Genomic DNA, 17,742 nt, shown 5'->3' with positions numbered 1-17,742 from the left:
TGTAGATCAATGGTAGGATACAATTAAATTATCACAGATTTGGATCCAAATTTTTGTATCGACATGAGGCTCATACTAATCATTTGTTAGTGCACTTTGATCTTCTTTGAAATGAGTGTAGCTCAAAATGCACTAACACAAGGGTGGGCAAAATTGGTCCCAGAGTCTAGATCTGGCCAACCAAGCATTTCTCTCTGGCCCATACACTTGATTAGCAGAGCAAACATGCCTGCAGCATGTTCAGCTGCCCCTCTAGCTGCGATGCTCCCAGTATTCTTCTTTGAGCAGTGTGGGGACATGGGGGAAGGATGGATGGGAGAGGAAAGTGCTGAAGTCAGGGTATTCCCTCCACCCCATCTTTGCAGAGCAGGGGGCAGGTAGAGGGAGACACACAGTGGAAATGCTCCAGCCTGAAGAGTGGATGGTAAGTGGCTCAGAGGAGTGCAGAACAGGGGAGGAAGGGACAACAGAGCAGGACGGATTTCCCTTAAAGAGACAGCATGAGGCGTCTCTCAGAAACCTACCCTGCAGCAGCCAGCAGACGCATTCTGTGTCACTGTCACACACACACACCGCAGTCTGGGACACGCTGTCTCTGTATCACACAAACATAGTCACTGTCAAATACACACTACCACATGCACCTAATCTGTGTCACAAAGTCTGTCACACACAAAGGGTCCCTCTTTCTCACTCATACACACACTCTTTGTCTCTCTCTGTAGTCCCCAATTCCATGCTTTCTGCCTGAGACCCCTGCCCCTTCTGGGAGGACCAGAGCCAGAACACAACCATGTACCAAAATTTGCCCAGAGCCAGCCCATGGCCATGTACCAAAATTTGTGAAGTGGCCCCTCTGCATAAAATTATTTCCCACCCCTGCACTAACAAATGGGTAATGAGCATCAGCAAGGTCCACACAGTGAGTTAGTGCAGCATAGGTCAGGGCAGAGTACACTCACTTTGCTATGAACTGAATATGAATGGGATTTTGACACTGAAGTTACTGACGTATGCTTCTGACTTTTCTCCTCAAAATGTTACTTCCTAAGTAAACCCACTCAAAATCCTTCCTCACTCCAGTGGAACTGAATTGATATTTACGACCATCAAATTATTCACTCTGTTTGTGGGTTATACCCGTTACCCAATCTTCTGTAGCTTTTATCTAGTTAGTTTCCTCAGGGTAGGGACCATCAACCACTCTGTGTTTATACAATGCCAAGTGCAAAGAGGGGCAGGGCATCCTTCGTTGGCCTTAAGCACCAGCATAATTAACATGTTTTGTAATAATTTTACCAACTACAACCCTCATTGGCAATAATGGACAAAATTATTAGTGCTAAAAGTAGCAAGTCTGAAATTGTGATACTCATACCTTTACAGTGAATAACTTTGTCAGAGTCATCAATAAGAACAGCAACAAAACAGGCAGACCGTTCTTGATTGCTGGTGTAGGTTTTGCTGGTGTAGGTTTTGCTGTGTGATTCTGTAATATGTTCTTCAGGTAGCTATATTATTCTATTAATATAGATTTTATATATTCATTATAGCGAGATCTAATATCCCTACCAGAATTATCAGCTTTCCATCCACTTCCTTTGTTTTCTGTAACTAGATTAAAGATAAAAATTCTACTTATGGGCAACGGGCTGTTTTATACTGAGATTTTTATTCTTTTTGTGAATGTGGTTTTATGTATTTTCCCATGAATATGCAGTACCGTTTTGTCAGTTAGAGACTCCGACACTACTGGTTCAATAAATCAAAGCATGACAGGTGCTAATGCTTTTTGGCTTCACTCTGAAATAAATACATTTCTTGAGCCTTGCAAAATCTACATGTTTTTTCTTTAAACAGCTTGCACAATTATAATTCTTTCTTGGTCACTTAAACCCATTTCTTTTTTTTAATATTGTTGTTATTTTTTAAAATAATGTAGAAGCACATTGTAGATATGTTTTCATATAATTATGTATATATCATAATTAAATATGAATCTATTTATACATTCAAATTAAACACATTTTCCTATTTCATAGCTGATATTTTTATTAAAGCTTAGAAATATCTGTATTCAAGTTTTGAACATAAATTCTGAAAGTGTACTTTTCCAGTACATATTATAGTATGAATTTATTTTATTATAAAATAAAATACTTAAACATATATAATTGATCTGTTCTATTTTCTAGCCTCATCAAGCATTCTCGTGATGTAGCCATTGCTTTTGATATTATTATGCTTTAAGGTATAAAAAACAGAAAATGCTTTGTTCTATCCTGTTTTGAATGTAAATCTATCTTTCCTTCTGAAGGTTGAAGTGGACCGTTTCCAAGATACAATGAGATTTCTACATGACTATTACAGGGGAATGGAAGGCAAAATGCCAACAGAAGCTTGTCGAGAGTTCTCTAGAATCCCATTATTAGATATTGTTAATGTAGAGCAATCTGTGGATCAAAGCAAGTCAAGAAGGTAAAAACTTCATTGTAAAAAAGTAACACAATTAATATATCGTATGTGTGTTTGTGAATGTGTAAATTGTTAAATAGATGATGGTGATCACAGCCATTTTATAGATTTTTAATAGTGTGGTATATTTAATTTATTATACACTTTTTTCCACCTCGTCTGTATTCTGTGCAGTAACAAAGCTTGCCAGATAAAAGATTCCTCTTCCCCCCCACATTATAGCAGTTCCCTAACAAATTCTCCAACTGATCTCTCTATATACATAAAAAAAAAATTCCTGCAGAATGACAGAGTGACATCATCACGTCATTTGTGTCCTCATGCTGCCACCCGCCTCCATCCTCAGCCGCTTGCTGTGATCAGCGTTGATGCTGTCCCCCCCAGGCATGGGCTGCTCCAGCTCTGGCACCCACTTCATGCCCCAGAGGACTGAGCTGCTGGGGCTGGGTTCCCGTCCACCATCTGAACTCAACACCCCCACCCTCCAAGCCTGACACACACCCCTTCACCCCTTATGCCGAGCAAGACATCTCACCCTACCCCATCCTGCCCTCTCCTCCCTGGCAAGACACCTACCCCCAACCTACTGCTGCACCCCTGCCCCCGGTCTTGTCCCCTATCCCCTGGCAAGATATCCCCTGGCAAGATATCCCCAGCCTGCTCCTGATCCCTTCCCTCTGGCCGGACACCTACTCCCAGAGAGAGGGGAATTGGCTAGTGTAGCAAGCAGGGGGCACAGCCCCCTAGTTACAGTTAAATATTAAACATTCAGTTCTGGATCAGAGACAGAATTAAAATTTTACAAGCATTGCCTTCACGGTTGTGATCAATTAAACATAAGTTAAAGCAGCCTTGTTGGATGTTCTGAATTAAACACCATATTCAAGGTGAGCATATATCATCAATATTTATTATAATGACATAATGCTGTGCATAACAACATCAATAATGATAGCTGAATAGTTACAGTTCATCAAGACTTTGTCAGTACATAGAGTCTAATATCAATCATTCCAGTGTGTATTACTTGTTATCTAGTCCCCTGGTTTTGTCCTCATAAATCTCTCTAGTCTGGACTAACCAGAATGATTTTGTGCCATCCATAAATTTTACCACTTGTAAAGTGTTTCTTCCTTTTCAGTTGCTACCATAGACTTTGAAAATGGGATTAATACAACCTAAATACAACATAAAACATATAGCACACCATAGGGATATTTCTTGTTTTGTTTTCAAGGATTCCTATGGTTCCTCGTAAAGCCCCTTCTCCTGAAATAAATATCACTAAACAGAAAAGCAAAGCAATTCAAGTAAAGAGCAATAAGGAGAATTCCTCTGAAAGTATAACATTTAACTTTGGAGCAGATGAGAAAATTATCACTGATACATGGCAAGCAGCAGTAACAGCAATATCAAATATGGTAAGAAATGCATTGTTTAGTAAAGTTCATAGACTGGCTACATAATTAGGGCTAAATTTTTTTCAGTCCAAATACCATACCATGCACTAGTATCTCAACTCTATAATTCCTATTTCACTACTGATGTTTCAGCAATATCTGTAGCCCTGTAGCCCGAATACATCCCTACTATAAAGGGGAAAATAGACATAGTAGCAGTACCTGTCCAGAGCTCTGCCTCCCTCCTCCTTTTATGGTAGAACAAAACCATCCTGCCATTAGAAATGACCTGTGCAACATGAAGGAAGGAACAGTATTTGTTCTTTAGTACAGTTTTTAATAAAAGCTTCCAAAATTAATAGTCAAGCAGAGATTAGAATTCACTAGACTTCTCCATTTTTATTGTATAATGCCAAAAGTATATTGTTTTACAGATAGTTCCAAAAAAGCAGATGCTGGATCAATAGCTATGTTTGCTGGCTTTCTGTACTTTCACAATATAATCAGACATATTGTCCTCCACAGTGAATGCCTTAAGATAAGTTAGCTTAGTTCTTCACATTCTGAGCCGTCGCTGAAATCTAGCGAAGTTTTTGGTTACCAGTAGGTCTACTTCCCTGTTTCCCTTTACACTAAAATAATTTGTTCAGTGAAATATTTAAACCTGCCTTCTTTTCCCTTCTTATTTTTTCCCTTTATCAACTGTTTCTTTACCTAATATGATCATATGCTGATCAGATTCAAAATCAAGAGTTAAAATATTGAATTTATTTTATACATCCAGCAGCAACCACTTTTGAAAAATAAAGAATCTCTTATTTGAAACATTAATTGTATGTTATATATACAGAATAGTCTAAGTTAAAATATTTATATGAATGTTAAGGTAAATGCTGAAATACAATCAAAAGAAGCAGAGGAAGAAAAAGAACGTCAGCAGCTAGAAAAGAAAGAACAAGACCGTCAAAAACCTTCTCAGGCAGCAGGAGGCAAAGGTGGTGGAAAGGATACCAAAGATGCTAAAACACCACTTCCAAAATCACCCAACAAAAAGAAAGGTAACTCAAATGTGCTTTTTTTTTTTATAAAAAGCACAAAATTATTCAAATTAAATGAACATTTGTTTAAAAGGCTAACTACAAAAGTTTAATTCTTTTCTATTTTTTTATTTTTCAGCCCATGATATATCAGTGTGCTGACATTAGTAGTGATAGAGAAATCCATAGATTGTTGAGTGATTGTTGGGTGAATTAAATCATAAATAATATTCAGATATAATTGTTCAAACTAGTACCCAGAAAATAATACTTGCTAATCTTTCTCTGTGCATTGCTTTGGAAATGTACAAATTGCAGCCATTTTATCAAATTATGTCAACATTTGGAAAATTCTGAGTATTTTTCTAACATTAGCATCCTGATGTAGCTGATAACATATAAAGTATTTATAAATACTTCTTTCTTTATTAATAAGGAATGGGATAAAAATAATCCAAGACTATTATTTCTCTATATAATGTATCGATCTTTATGATATGATGAATCATTTAGGTCTGTTCCTGCTCTGCCATGATTCTGACAAGGTGTAAATAATTACCAAGTAGAACTCTTTTTTGAGTGATTGCTCATGTGCATTCCAATATGTATGTGTGTGTGTGTGTGCGCCATGTGTACGGCCATCAGAAGATTTGCCTTAATGGTACCTATTGGATTGGCTGTGATGCTCCCTGTAGTGATGCCTCCCTGACAAAATATATGTAGATATGCATGCACACACACACACACCCCTGTGGAACCAACTCCCATTTAGTTAATTCTTTCTGCCGGTCATTGGAGCTTCTGACCTCTTTCTTTGCAAGTTGTTAGTCCCTAACGTTGCAGCTTTAATAGTTCTTTGTAGTATAGATCAATTTTTGTTTAATTTTTTTCATTGTTGATAGTTGGTTTGGGAGTATCCCCCTCCCATTTTTTGGTCTTCTGAGGCATGTAGAGCCCAACCACTATAGTACACAACTGCATGAGGCTACTCAGGCACATGGCCTTCTGCACTCATGTCCTCCACCATGCTCAGCTACACCTCCGCCTGCTCCAAGTATGGTTGGTGTTGGTATTCAAGTCTTGTTAGTACTCTCTCGATCAGCTGGTCACTCTGCCTCTGGCAGCTCTGCACTCCCTCAGTTGGTGGCTCCAACCTCAAGTGTGTGCTGGGGTCCTCTTCACCAGGCTGCCACCAGAGATTACCTTGGTAACGGGTGCCTTGAGCACAGGTTGGGGAGCATACCTAAATAATCTTTGGACTTAGGGCCTGTGATCACAGGCAGAACTATTGTTACACATCAGTGTCAGGGAGCTCAGGGTAGTTTGTCTAGCTTGCCAGGTGTTTCTGCCCCATCCAAGGGTCAAGTGTGTCATGGTCCTAACAAACAACACCACAGCAGTGTTTTACATCAATTGACAGAATAGTACTCACTCCTTTCCCCTATGTCAGGAAGCTTATGGGACTTTTACATTCATCACAACATTTAGCTTCAATCTTTATATCTCCCTGGCAAGTAGAACAACCTCACAGATCATCTCAGGTGATCATTCCAGTCTCATGAGTGATCTCTCAGGGTGGACATGGTCCCCACCATTTTCCACAACTGGAGTCATTCCCAGGTGGATCTGTCTGCAACCTGCCTCAACAGGAAATTTGCTCAGTTCTGTTCCTTCCAGGGCCACAACTGGAGGGGTCCGTAACAGATACTTTTCTCCTATCAGGGATGGAGCAGCTTGTTTATGTATTTCCCCCATTTCCATTAATAACTAGGGTCCTTCTCAAGGTTTGGTAGGACAAAGAAGCAGTTATACTCATAGCACCCATGTGGCCCAGACAGCACTAGATCACCATGCTGCTGTCCCTGTCAGTGGCCAGGCCAATGATACTCCCTCTGTTCTCAGACTTCATGACACAGGATTAAGGCCAACTGCAGAATCCAAACATGGAGTCATTGCACTTCAGAGCATGGAAGCTCCATAGCTAAATTTCCTTAAGCTCCAGTGTTCAGACTCAAATCGGGAGGTCTTACTAACTCCGTTGCCACTCTGTCCATATGTCTATACAAGTGACACCATCACAAACCTAACCACATAAGCCACAACATCAGGGCTCCATCCACCTGCACATCCACTAATGTGATATATGCCATCAAGTGCCAGCAATGCCCATCTGCCATGTATATTGGCCAAACCAGATAGTCTCTACACCAAAGGATAAATGGACACAAATCAGACATCAGGAATGGTAACATACGTAAACCTGTAGGGGAACACTTTAACCTCTCTGGACATTCAGTAAGAGGTTTGAAAGTAGCCATCCTTCTACCATTTCAAAAACAGGGAAACAGCTGAACTATAATTCATTTGCAAATTCAACACTATCATCTTAGGCTTGAATAAATATATTAGAAGCAAGAGGAAGACCAACAGAGTAGGCTGAAAAGGGAAAAATAAGAACAGGAAACCTGGAAATGGCAGAGGTGGTTAACAACTTCTTTGTTTTGGTTTTCACCAAGAAGATTGATGGTGATTGGCTGCCTAACATAATGAATACTAGTGGAAATGGGGTAAGTTTAGAAGCTAAAATAAAAACGAACAAATTAAAAATTACTTACAAAAATTAGATGTCTTCAAGTCACCAGGGCCTGATGAAATGCATTCTAAATTACCCAAAGAGCAGATAGAAGAGGTATCTAACCCTTTAGCTATCATCTTTGAAAAGTCATGGAAGTCGGGAGAGATTCCAGAAGACTGCAGAAGGGCAAATACTGTACCCATGTATAAAAAGGGAAATAAGAACAACCCAGGAAACTACAGGCCAGTCACCCTAACTTCTGTGCCAGTGAAGATAATGGAGCAAATAATTAAGGAATTCATCTGGAACATAATAAGGTGATAGGTAACAGCCATCGTGGATTTGTAAAGAACAAATCATGTCAAACCAATCTGATAGCTTTCTTTGATAGGATAACAAATCTTGTGTATAAAGGAGAAATGGTGGACATGGCATACCTAGACTTTAGTAGAGCATTTGATATGGTCTTGCATTACCTTCTTATCAATAAACTAGGGAAAAGCAACCTAGATAGGGCTACTATAAGGTGGGTGCATAGCTGTCTGGACAAATGTTCTCAGAAAGTAGTTATTAATGGTTTACAGTCATACTGGAAGGGCATAACAAATAGGGTTCCACGGGGGTCTGTTTTGGGACAGGTTCTGTTCAATATCTTCATCAGCGATTTAGATGTTGGCATAGAGAGTACGGTTATTAAATTTGCAGATGATACCAAGCTGGGAGGGGTTGAAAGTGCTTTGGAGGATAGGATCATAATTCAAAATGATCTGGACTAACTAAAGAAATGGTCTGAAGTAAATAGGATGAAGTTTAATAAGGACAAATACAAAGTACTCCATTTAAAAAGGAACAATCAGTTTCACACATATAAAATGGGAAGTGATTGTTTATGAAGGAGTACTGAGGAAAGAGATCTAGGGGTCATAGTGGATCACAAGCTAAATATGAGTCAACAGTACGACAATGTTGCAAAAAAACCCAAAAACATGATTTTTGGATGCATTACCAGGAGTATTGTGAGCAAGACACAAGAAGCAATTATTTCGCTCTTCTCTGAACTGATTAGGCCACAGTTGGAGTATTGTGTCCAGTTCTAGGCATCACATTTCGAGGAAGATGTTGATGAATTAGAAATGGTCCAGAGAAGAGTAACAAAAATTATTTAAAGTTGAGAAAACATGATCTATGAGGGAAGACTGAAAGAATTGGGCTTGTTTAGTTAAGAAAAGAGAAGACCGAGAGGTGATGTGATAGCGGTTTTCAAGTATCCAAAGGGTGTTACAAGGAGGAGGGAGAAAAATTGTTCTCCTTGACCACTGATGATAGGACAAGGAGCAAAGGGCTTAAATTGCAGCAAGGGAGGTTTAAGTTGGACATTAAGTAAACTTCTTAACTGTCAGGATGGTTAAACACTGGAATAAATTGCTTAGGGGGGTTGTGGAATCTCAATCACTGGAAATATTTCAGAGCAGGTTGCATAGACATATATGAGGGATGATCTACAGGATGCTTGGTCCTGCTGTCAGGGCAGGGGAATAGACTTGATGACCTCTTGAGGTCCCTTCCAGTTCTAGTATCCTATGAAGGATCTAAACTGGTTAATGCATTACTGAGACAATTTCCCCTCTCTGGATATTCACATTTCCTCACCAAATGCTGTGAATGACCCACTCCCAACCTGACTTGATTAGCTTACTTAACAGTCAACTTCTTCCTTATATATACCTCTGCTTCTGAAACTTCCATTCCCATTCATCTGGTGAAGTGGGTTTTACGCTAATTAAACCTGTTAGTCTCTAACGTGCCATAGGACTCCTTGTTGTTTTTATTGAGTGGCCGTATGAGCTTAATTTGGGCCACTAACCTAGCAAAATGAAAGAAGCTCTCCCTCTGATGCTTTAATAAGGACAAACCCCTTACCAGGCCACTGTCCTCCTGCTTCTGGGCTATGTCCTTCACAGAAACACCACAGTCTGGCTGTGTCATCCATTAAGAACAACCTGGCTGCTATTTCAGCATTCCATCCAGGCTCAAGAGTAAAGTCCCTATTTGGGAACTGGGTGATGGATCAGTTCTTTAAAGGGTTGGACCAGATTTAACCTCAGATGAGGCATTCACTATCACCTTGGGACCTGAATTCGGTCCTGTATTGGCTCATGGCACTTCTGTTTCAGCCTTCTATCCCACTTCTCTTATAACGTGACCTTCCTAGTAGCCATTACCTCCATCTGAAGGGCACTGGAGTTGGGGACTCTTACCTCTAAGCACCTGTATACTATCTTTTATAAAGATAAAGTGCAAATGGTGGTGTTATCATTTCACATCAATCAGGACATCTTTCTCCCAGTCTTCTTCCCAAAACCCTATGCCACAGGCAGGGGCTGGCTGCTGCACTCTTTGGATACAAGACATGCCTTGGCCTTCTGTATCAAACATACTAAACTATTCCACAAATTGCCACAACTCTTTGTCTCTGTTGCGGAGTGTGTGACGGGGTTCCTGATCATGTTCCAGTACCTATTGTCCTGTATCACTGCATGTATTACACTTTGCTATGATCTAGCCAAAGTGCCAACTCTACCTATTATAGTGCAGTCCATCAGGGTGCAGGCTTCTTCAGTGGCCTTTCTGGCACAGAACAGCCACAGGGCAGCAACATGTGTACACCTTCTGCGTACTCTTTTATGGTATACCCACCACCAGCCACAGTCAATCCAATGGGTACCACTAGGGAAAATCTTCTGATGGTCGTGCATGCAGTGCGTGCACACATATATTGGAATGGAAATGAGCAACACATCTCAAAGAACAACAGTTACAAAAGGTAAGTAATCCTTCCAATGAAGATCTGGGCCCCATTGTAATTGTACACATAATAAGAGACAAACTGTGCTACAAATAATTTACTGTCTAAATGGAGAATTTAGATAAATGGTGGGGAAAAGCAAGTATTTAAAAAAAGGGAACAATGAAGTGCAGAGAGATTATGTGTATGTCGACACAGCAAAAAAATTCTTCTCTGCCACAGACTACTTGTAACCTTGGGCAAGACACTTACCGTATGTTTACAGAGGAAGAAAAAACACCTATGGCAGCAAATCTCAGAGCCCAGATGAACAGACTCATGACATAGGGCTGAAAAATAGCAGTGTAGACTGTGATGGGTTAGGCCAGAGGGCTACAAGAAAATAACAGAAAGCGGGTATATTCACTGCAGGTTAAATAGTCCCTGTTTCCCTGGTAACCAAACAAGGTCTCCCTCTGGTTAATTAAGACACCTAGAGTTATTCAAGAACCTACTAGAATTAGTTGAGAATATTAGGTTAACAAAGACATCTGGAGACCATCTAGAACATGCTAGAACCAGTTGAGCCAGGTTTGATTGTGAACCTCCTGGTCAATCTAGGACTGACCCCCTTTTAGACAGTTAGTGGCCCACCCAGAGTGGTGGGAGGAGGATAGGCTGCAGGAGAGCAAGAACTGTAGAAGTGAGGCACCAGGGGAGAGCCCTAAAGGTACAGAAGGGAGGAGAGCTCTGTCTGGGGAACAGCCCCTTTGATCCTCAGAAGTTTAAAGGACATAAACCCCAAGATACTGAAAAATTTAGTTTGTTGCCTACATATCTGGAAAATCCACTAGGATGCTGTACACAGCACGCTTATTTTGAAGTAAGCTATTTCGGATTTTTTTTCCAGAATAGCTTATTTCGAAATAGCATGTCTATACTACAGGAGAGCCTCAAAGTTAGTCTGAGTCAAGCTTCCCTAATGTGTACGTGCTACATTGATTTAGAGCCCCAGGAGGCACTGGGGAGTAATTACTTTGAATGGCCCTGGGGAGGAGCCATTTCAAAATAGCAGCCATGGAGCATCCACACTACTGCTATTCTGAAACAGCTGTTTTGAAATAAGCGTTATTCCTCATAGCATGAGGTTTACAGATTTCGAAATAAGCCATCTGTTATACTGAAATTATTTCATAATAATGGAATTTCTGTATAGACACTCGCATTATTATTTCAAAATAACAGCCGTTATTTCAAAATAACTGTGTTGTGTAGACACACCTTAGAGCGTGTCTACACAGCAGGGTTTAACTCGAAATAAGCTATGCAAATTGAGCTACATCGATTGCATAGCTTATTTTGAAATTGGGAGCATCTACACAGCACTTACTTTGAAATAGAGCACTCTTCTTCCAACTTCCCTTACTCCTTTTACAATGAGGGTTACAGAAGTTGGAGTAAGAAGTCCTTTAGCTTGACAAAGCTTGACAGTATTTTGACATTATTTCGAAATAACTGCCTGCTCTGTAGACACAGACTAAGTTATTTAGAAATAACACTAGTTATTTCTAAATGATGTTGCTCTGTAGACATACCTTCTAGGTATGTTTACCCTAGCTCCCTAGTTCGAACTAGGGAGGCTAATGTAGGCATTCGAAGTTGCAAATCAAGCCTGGGATTTAAATATGCCGCGCTTGATTTGCATCTTCCCGGCCGGTTGCCATTTTTTGAAATTTACAAGTCCAGACTAACTGCCCACGTCTACACGTGGCAGGGACCTGGTAGTTCGAAATAAAGCCCTAGTTTGAACTACCTGTTATTCCTCCTGGAATGAGGTTTAACATGTAGTTCGAACTAGGGCTTTATTTCGAACTACCGGGTCCCTGCCACATGTAGACACGGGCAGTTAGTCCGGACTTGTAAATTTCAAAAAATGGCAACCGGCCGGGAAGATGCAAATCAAGCGCGGCATATTTAAATCCCAGGCTTGATTTGCAACTTCGAATGCCTACATTAGCCTCCCTAGTTCGAACTAGGGGGCTAGTATAGACATACCCTTTGAGACTAGAAAAATTTGCCTCTCACTTTTCCCTCTACTATGCTGATGATGACAGTAGCTAAATCAGATTATGGCTTGTCTCTGAAGTAAAGTGGTTAGAGTGAGAGCTGTAGTGAGCCTCTGAGATGAGCCATTAGACTGGGAGTTCCCATGTTCACCAGACAAGGGGAGAGAATACTATCTACCACTATCGCTATCCAAAAGCACAGGACTCACTGTGTGGAACTGGGAGCTTCATCACAAGACATAGGATTGGACTGGAGCTGAAGCACCAAGAAAATCTCTCTACTCTCCTCCCCACTTTCTCTGGTGGCACTTTCAGATGCCAGCCCAACCCTGAATATTTACACTGCTATTCTCAGCTCCATAGCATGAGACCAAGTCTTCTGATCTGGGTTCCGAGACTCACTGTCATGCAATGATTTATTTTTGGGGGATAGGGGGAAGGTGAGTTGCTGTATAGATATACACTAAATGATTTGTTCAAGTTTGCAGAAGTAGTCCACATTAGAGATCAGATATCCTGAATCTAAGTCAAATACCTTAACCATCTTTTCTCCTAATATAAGATCAAATGAAAAATGTATCCATTAATATTTTATGCCAAAGAGAGTGCTGTTATACATTTTGTGAGAGTGGAAGTGCTAATCAGCTTTAAATTCTGGCTTTCACATCCTAGGAATGCATAATAAATGTTTTTTTTTAATCTTGTAGGCAATGCAGCAGCATACTTATTGAAATAGTGAAATAACTTACTACAATCAGTTTTGTCACCTTTAGATTTGATCATTAGAATTATGTTCAACCTGATGATGCAACAGGATGATACCAGATCAGTACATCACAGCAGCTACAAGTTGGTTGTTGGCACAGAAAAGTTAAATCATTATCTGTGCTTAACATTTAACTATACTTAGCAATCAAAGTGCTTTGACCATAAATAAACTGTCAACACAATATTTTTTTAAAAAAGGTGTGGTTTTCATTGCAGGCTCTAGGCCCATTCTGTAAAATAAACAGAATGATCTAAAAAGTATAAAATTAAAGTAATGGATGCCTACTTTTAATATATTGTACTCTTTTACCTATTTCAGTGCTGTCCTTCCAACTCTTGGGTGGTAACTAATGCTGACTTACAAACATCGAACTTTTATCACCATTTATTTCAGTTTTCAATTTGGCCTTCAGACTGATGATTAGCATGTAAAAGCACCTGCAAATTATCATAGATTAATATATTTTAAGGCCACAATGAATCATTATGACCATCTAGAACCTCAATAGAAACAAACCCAGAATTTCCCTTTAGCAATTATATTTTGAGCTCTATTAGTTATCCAGTTTTCAACTGTTTAGTAGGCGCTACTCTAATTTACTATAGTATTTTTTAAAATAGGGACCTCATGCAGTATTAATGCCTGCAGAAGTCTAAGGACATTATGATAACAATTTACACTTATCTACCAAACACGGTATCTGATTTATTTGAACAGACCTCTTTTCCATAAAACAAATTGTACTATGCTATGCTTTTTACATATACGCAGTCCAAAGATTATCAGATTTTTGTTCTAGTGAAATGCTTATTTTGTTTTTGCAGGTGCTCCTTCATCAACACTTGTGGTTGAAGTCGTTCCTATTCTTCTAACACCAGAGGAACTGAAGAAGCAGGAATTGAAGCTTAAAATGAAACAAGAATATTTTAGTGCCCTTGAATTTGAAGGTATGTAACTAATTCAGTGAGCTACATTGTAGAAGTTGATCATCATTCCCAGTTTAGAATTTTTTAATAGTTGAAATTGTCTGCAAAGTTCCATTGAAAGTTTGCTGAGTGAATGTGGAAGAAAGAGTAAAAAAGGATCTGAAGAATCCTGAAAAAAATGGTAGTAGACAATTTTTAAATAAATATTTTTAAATAGAAAATTAGTACTTTTAATCCTTTCTCTTCTCTATCATCCTTCTACTATTAGCTAGTCATTGTAAGAAACCTAAGCAGTTAACCAATATTCAAGATCTTCTGGGTTTTTTCTGTTGGAGAACAGGATTGTATTTGCTTCTTACAATCCTATTTAGTCACAAAAAATATATAGTCTTGTTTTCCCGAATACAGTAGGAATGAAACAGCAGAAGACAGTTCCTTTGCTCTCAGTGCCAAGCCTCTTTTTCAGCCACCATTCTACACCAAAACTGTGTCTCAGCTTTTCTCAGGGTAATGCTACAGGAGCCTTCCTGCCTCCTTTATGTGTTTCTGGCATGTTTCTGCTCAGACCTATGCACGTGCACATATACATACACACATGCAGAGCTTCATCAAACCATAATTAAGACTACTTATTTAATCACAAGTATTTTTAGTAAAAGTCAAGGTGTGGTCACAGGTAAAAAACAAAAAGGAATTATAGTTTGTGACATATCCATGACTTACAGCATAAATACCCCTGATGAAATCTTTGGTGTGGGAAGCCCACAGCACCAGGGGTTGTGAAGGGAGAAATCCAGGGGGGCCCAGGGCACCAGCTGCTAGGTAGGAGATGGAGCCTCGGGGGGGTCAGTAGCCACTCTGGCCACTACCATGGGGATGTGACACTGCTTGGACCACCCTGGGACTCCTGCCAGGAGCCACCAAGCTGTAAGTGGTGGAAGGCGAAAAGGAGGAAGGCGAAAATTTGTTCCTCTTGGTTTCTGAGGACAGGACAAGGAGTAATGGGCTTAAAGTGCAGCAGGGGAGGTTTAGATTGGACATTAGGAAAAAATTCCTAACTGTCAGGGTGGTCAAATATTGGAATAAATTGCCAAGGGAGGTGGTGGAATCTCCCTCTCTGGAGATATTTAAGAACAGGTTAGATAGACATCTGTCAGGGATGGTGTAGACGGAGCTTGATCCTGCCTTGAGGGCGGGGGGCTGGACTCGATGACCTCTCGAGGTCCCTTCCAGTCCTATTATTCTATGATTCTAAGTGCTCCTGGTACCCTCAGGACTGTTGTTAGGAGCTGCGAATCTGTGGCAGCTCATGTCACCTTCGGGATTGCTGTTTGGGTAGTCCCCGGAATCAGCTGTATCAGCTGTTGCTTGGGCAGTTGTGGGGCCAGCTGCATTGGCCACTGTTTTGGTGGTCCCGGGGCCAGCTGCCCAGGCCTATCAGAGCAGCAGCTAGTGCAACTGGTTTGGGATCACCTGAGTGGCTGACTGCAGAGCTGTTCCAGCACTGGCCTGTGTTCCTATCCAGTATGTTGTTGGATTTTTGAGACTTATGTAATTCAGTTTGATACTTACAGGTTGTTATACTGTTGTCCCAGTAACTGACTGAGAGCAGAAGCTCCTGGAGAATGTGCAAAGTAGTTACAAAGAATGCAACTCTGTTCAGCTGTACTGAAAAGCTTGGTGGATATGCACTAAAAATTCTCTTAAAGTGTTTTCAGTTGCTTTTTATATATTTTTTTATTTTTATAGTTTCCCTTCCAAATCAAGTAGAGCTCAGAGAAAAATGAGTTAATGCCGAGTTTAAAATTTCAAATGTCAGCTGTTTTTTCTAAAAATAGGAAATGTGTATTTTTTTCATTCTCGTTTAACTCAAAGATGACCTTGAAAAGGTATCTTTCAAATACATTCATTTTTGTGTAGAGACTGCCTAAAGGAAGTTTCACCCCTAAAATGATTGTTTTGGAAAGGTATTATTGGCATATGGGATAAGGTGTATAGAAACGTCATTATAATTTTACCTATTGACGTCACTGCTAGCAAGAACTACCATTATTTTAAGAAAAAATATAACAGGTAAAAATAAAAAATTGAGAGACAAAGTAGATGAGGTAATGTCTTCTATTGAACCAACTTTTGTTGATGAAAGATACAAGCATTTGAACTATGTAGAACTCTTCAGGTTTCAAAATAAAAAATTGAGCTGTACATTGGATGCCTACATGGTACTTTCAAAATTTGAGATACTCTTAATTCAGTGTTACTCTTGTGTCTTCTTTCTTTTTCTTCAGATTTTTCATTCCTCTAGTTATCTGTTTGATATCTTTCTCTTTCTCCACTTCCATATCTGTTTTCAAGATATTTATCTTTTCCAAGATCGTGTTTCTCTATTGCCTCCCTTTTTTTCACTCTAACATTCTCAATGACAACAAATATCTTCTTGACTTTTCTCAATCCTCCCATTCTGAAATGCCATTTTTTTAAGTTTCATGGAATTTTTTTTATTTCATAGATTTCTGAAGATAATATTTCTCCTTTGAGTTCTTGCTTATGCTGATTCTGTTCTAGGTATGTGCATGCCCACATGCATAATCGTCACAAATTTTTGTCTTAGTGGTATCTATAGAGTCGTCTGTGGTGTCCCTTTGAATACCACCTTCATGTACTGGTATATTAGGTGTTGGCAATCTTACATGCTCTCAGTTCCTTCTTACTGCCTGTGATGGTTGGTCTTCACATCTTGTGTTACATTGCAAGAGCATTAATGGTACTTACAATCCATTGTTCTGTCTCCTTTGTTTTTAATTTATAAGTGCTTAGTTACACCATAAAGTAAAATGTTATAGTAGTAGTTTAGGAGTTAGTCCCAGGTAGGAATTTACCTTGGAGCTGGGCGTGCCTCATTTCCCAAGCTTTGAGCCATGCTCACTTGCAGCTGCCAAGTACCCATTAGCAACTGTCATGTTTGCTGTTTGAAGTGTTTGGGGGAGTCCCCCAGAAAGGATGAATGCAGGATCTGCAAAAAAGGTTTGTTCTTAAGCTCAAAAGGACCTGATTATCTGCTTGAGGGTTCTCCTTACAGAAGCTGTGCTTTGTCCTCCCTCAGTGCCCTCTTAATCAGACTCCATACCTAGCACTTTGGCATCAGTGCACAGCGTACTGCTGGCACTGGAAACCATTTGGCACCGTTCCCCCTTTACCTAAGTAGTAGTAGAAGTCTATGAACCCAGTGGCACTGCAGAAAAAAGGGCTTTGGGGAAAGATTAGGGTACATGCTTGTCCTGGAACTACTCAAGTGTACTGATGCGGTAGGACCCTCAGCCCAGCCAGGGAGGGACCCACTTATGACTTCAAGGAGCATCAGCGGTCTGGCTTCTAGTAGTGTCATCTGTGTCCATTGTGGGCCCAGCTGCCAAAGGGTAAGTAGGCCTGCCAGCACTGCAGATGCCAAGTCAAGCAATGGATCCAAAGTCTACAGGCAAATCAATTATGGAAACATCCTCTAAAACAGCAGAGCGTCCCTGGTCCCTGAACTGCAGACATCAATCCCCGTCACCATGGCCTCGAACATCAGTATCACATCCTCAGGTTCCTGATGCCAAGGTCTTCACCTACAAGGTATGGGACCCAAGTCGCTGTATAGATCACTGTACCCAGCATACTGTTGGGCCTCCTACCAGAGATTGTCACAGTGCAGATTACCATTGCCTGT

At 40.1% G+C, this 17,742-nt stretch overlaps 1 protein-coding gene across 4 annotated transcripts in view; it reads left to right on the top strand.

Moving 5' to 3' along the window:
- SPEF2 (sperm flagellar and cilia associated 2) overlaps nt 1–17,742 on the top strand; it is a 208,488-nt gene that overhangs the window by 101,119 nt on the left and 89,627 nt on the right. For all 4 annotated transcript variants that reach the window (XM_089779424.1, XM_014570185.4, XM_075932547.2 and 1 more), the window contains 4 exons: nt 2,318–2,478; nt 3,713–3,896; nt 4,762–4,933; nt 13,932–14,054. In XM_089779424.1, coding sequence (XP_089635550.1) covers nt 2,318–2,478; nt 3,713–3,896; nt 4,762–4,933; nt 13,932–14,054 — 640 coding nt within the window. The remainder of the gene's footprint in view (nt 1–2,317; nt 2,479–3,712; nt 3,897–4,761; nt 4,934–13,931; nt 14,055–17,742) is intronic.

The sequence above is a fragment of the Pelodiscus sinensis genome, chromosome 6 (assembly GCF_052426305.1).
Source record: "Pelodiscus sinensis isolate ZL-2025 chromosome 6, ASM5242630v1, whole genome shotgun sequence".
NCBI classification, from domain to species: domain Eukaryota; kingdom Metazoa; phylum Chordata; order Testudines; family Trionychidae; genus Pelodiscus; species Pelodiscus sinensis.
Note: the sequence above shows the minus strand (reverse complement) of the source record. Positions and strands in the feature narration are given on the sequence as shown.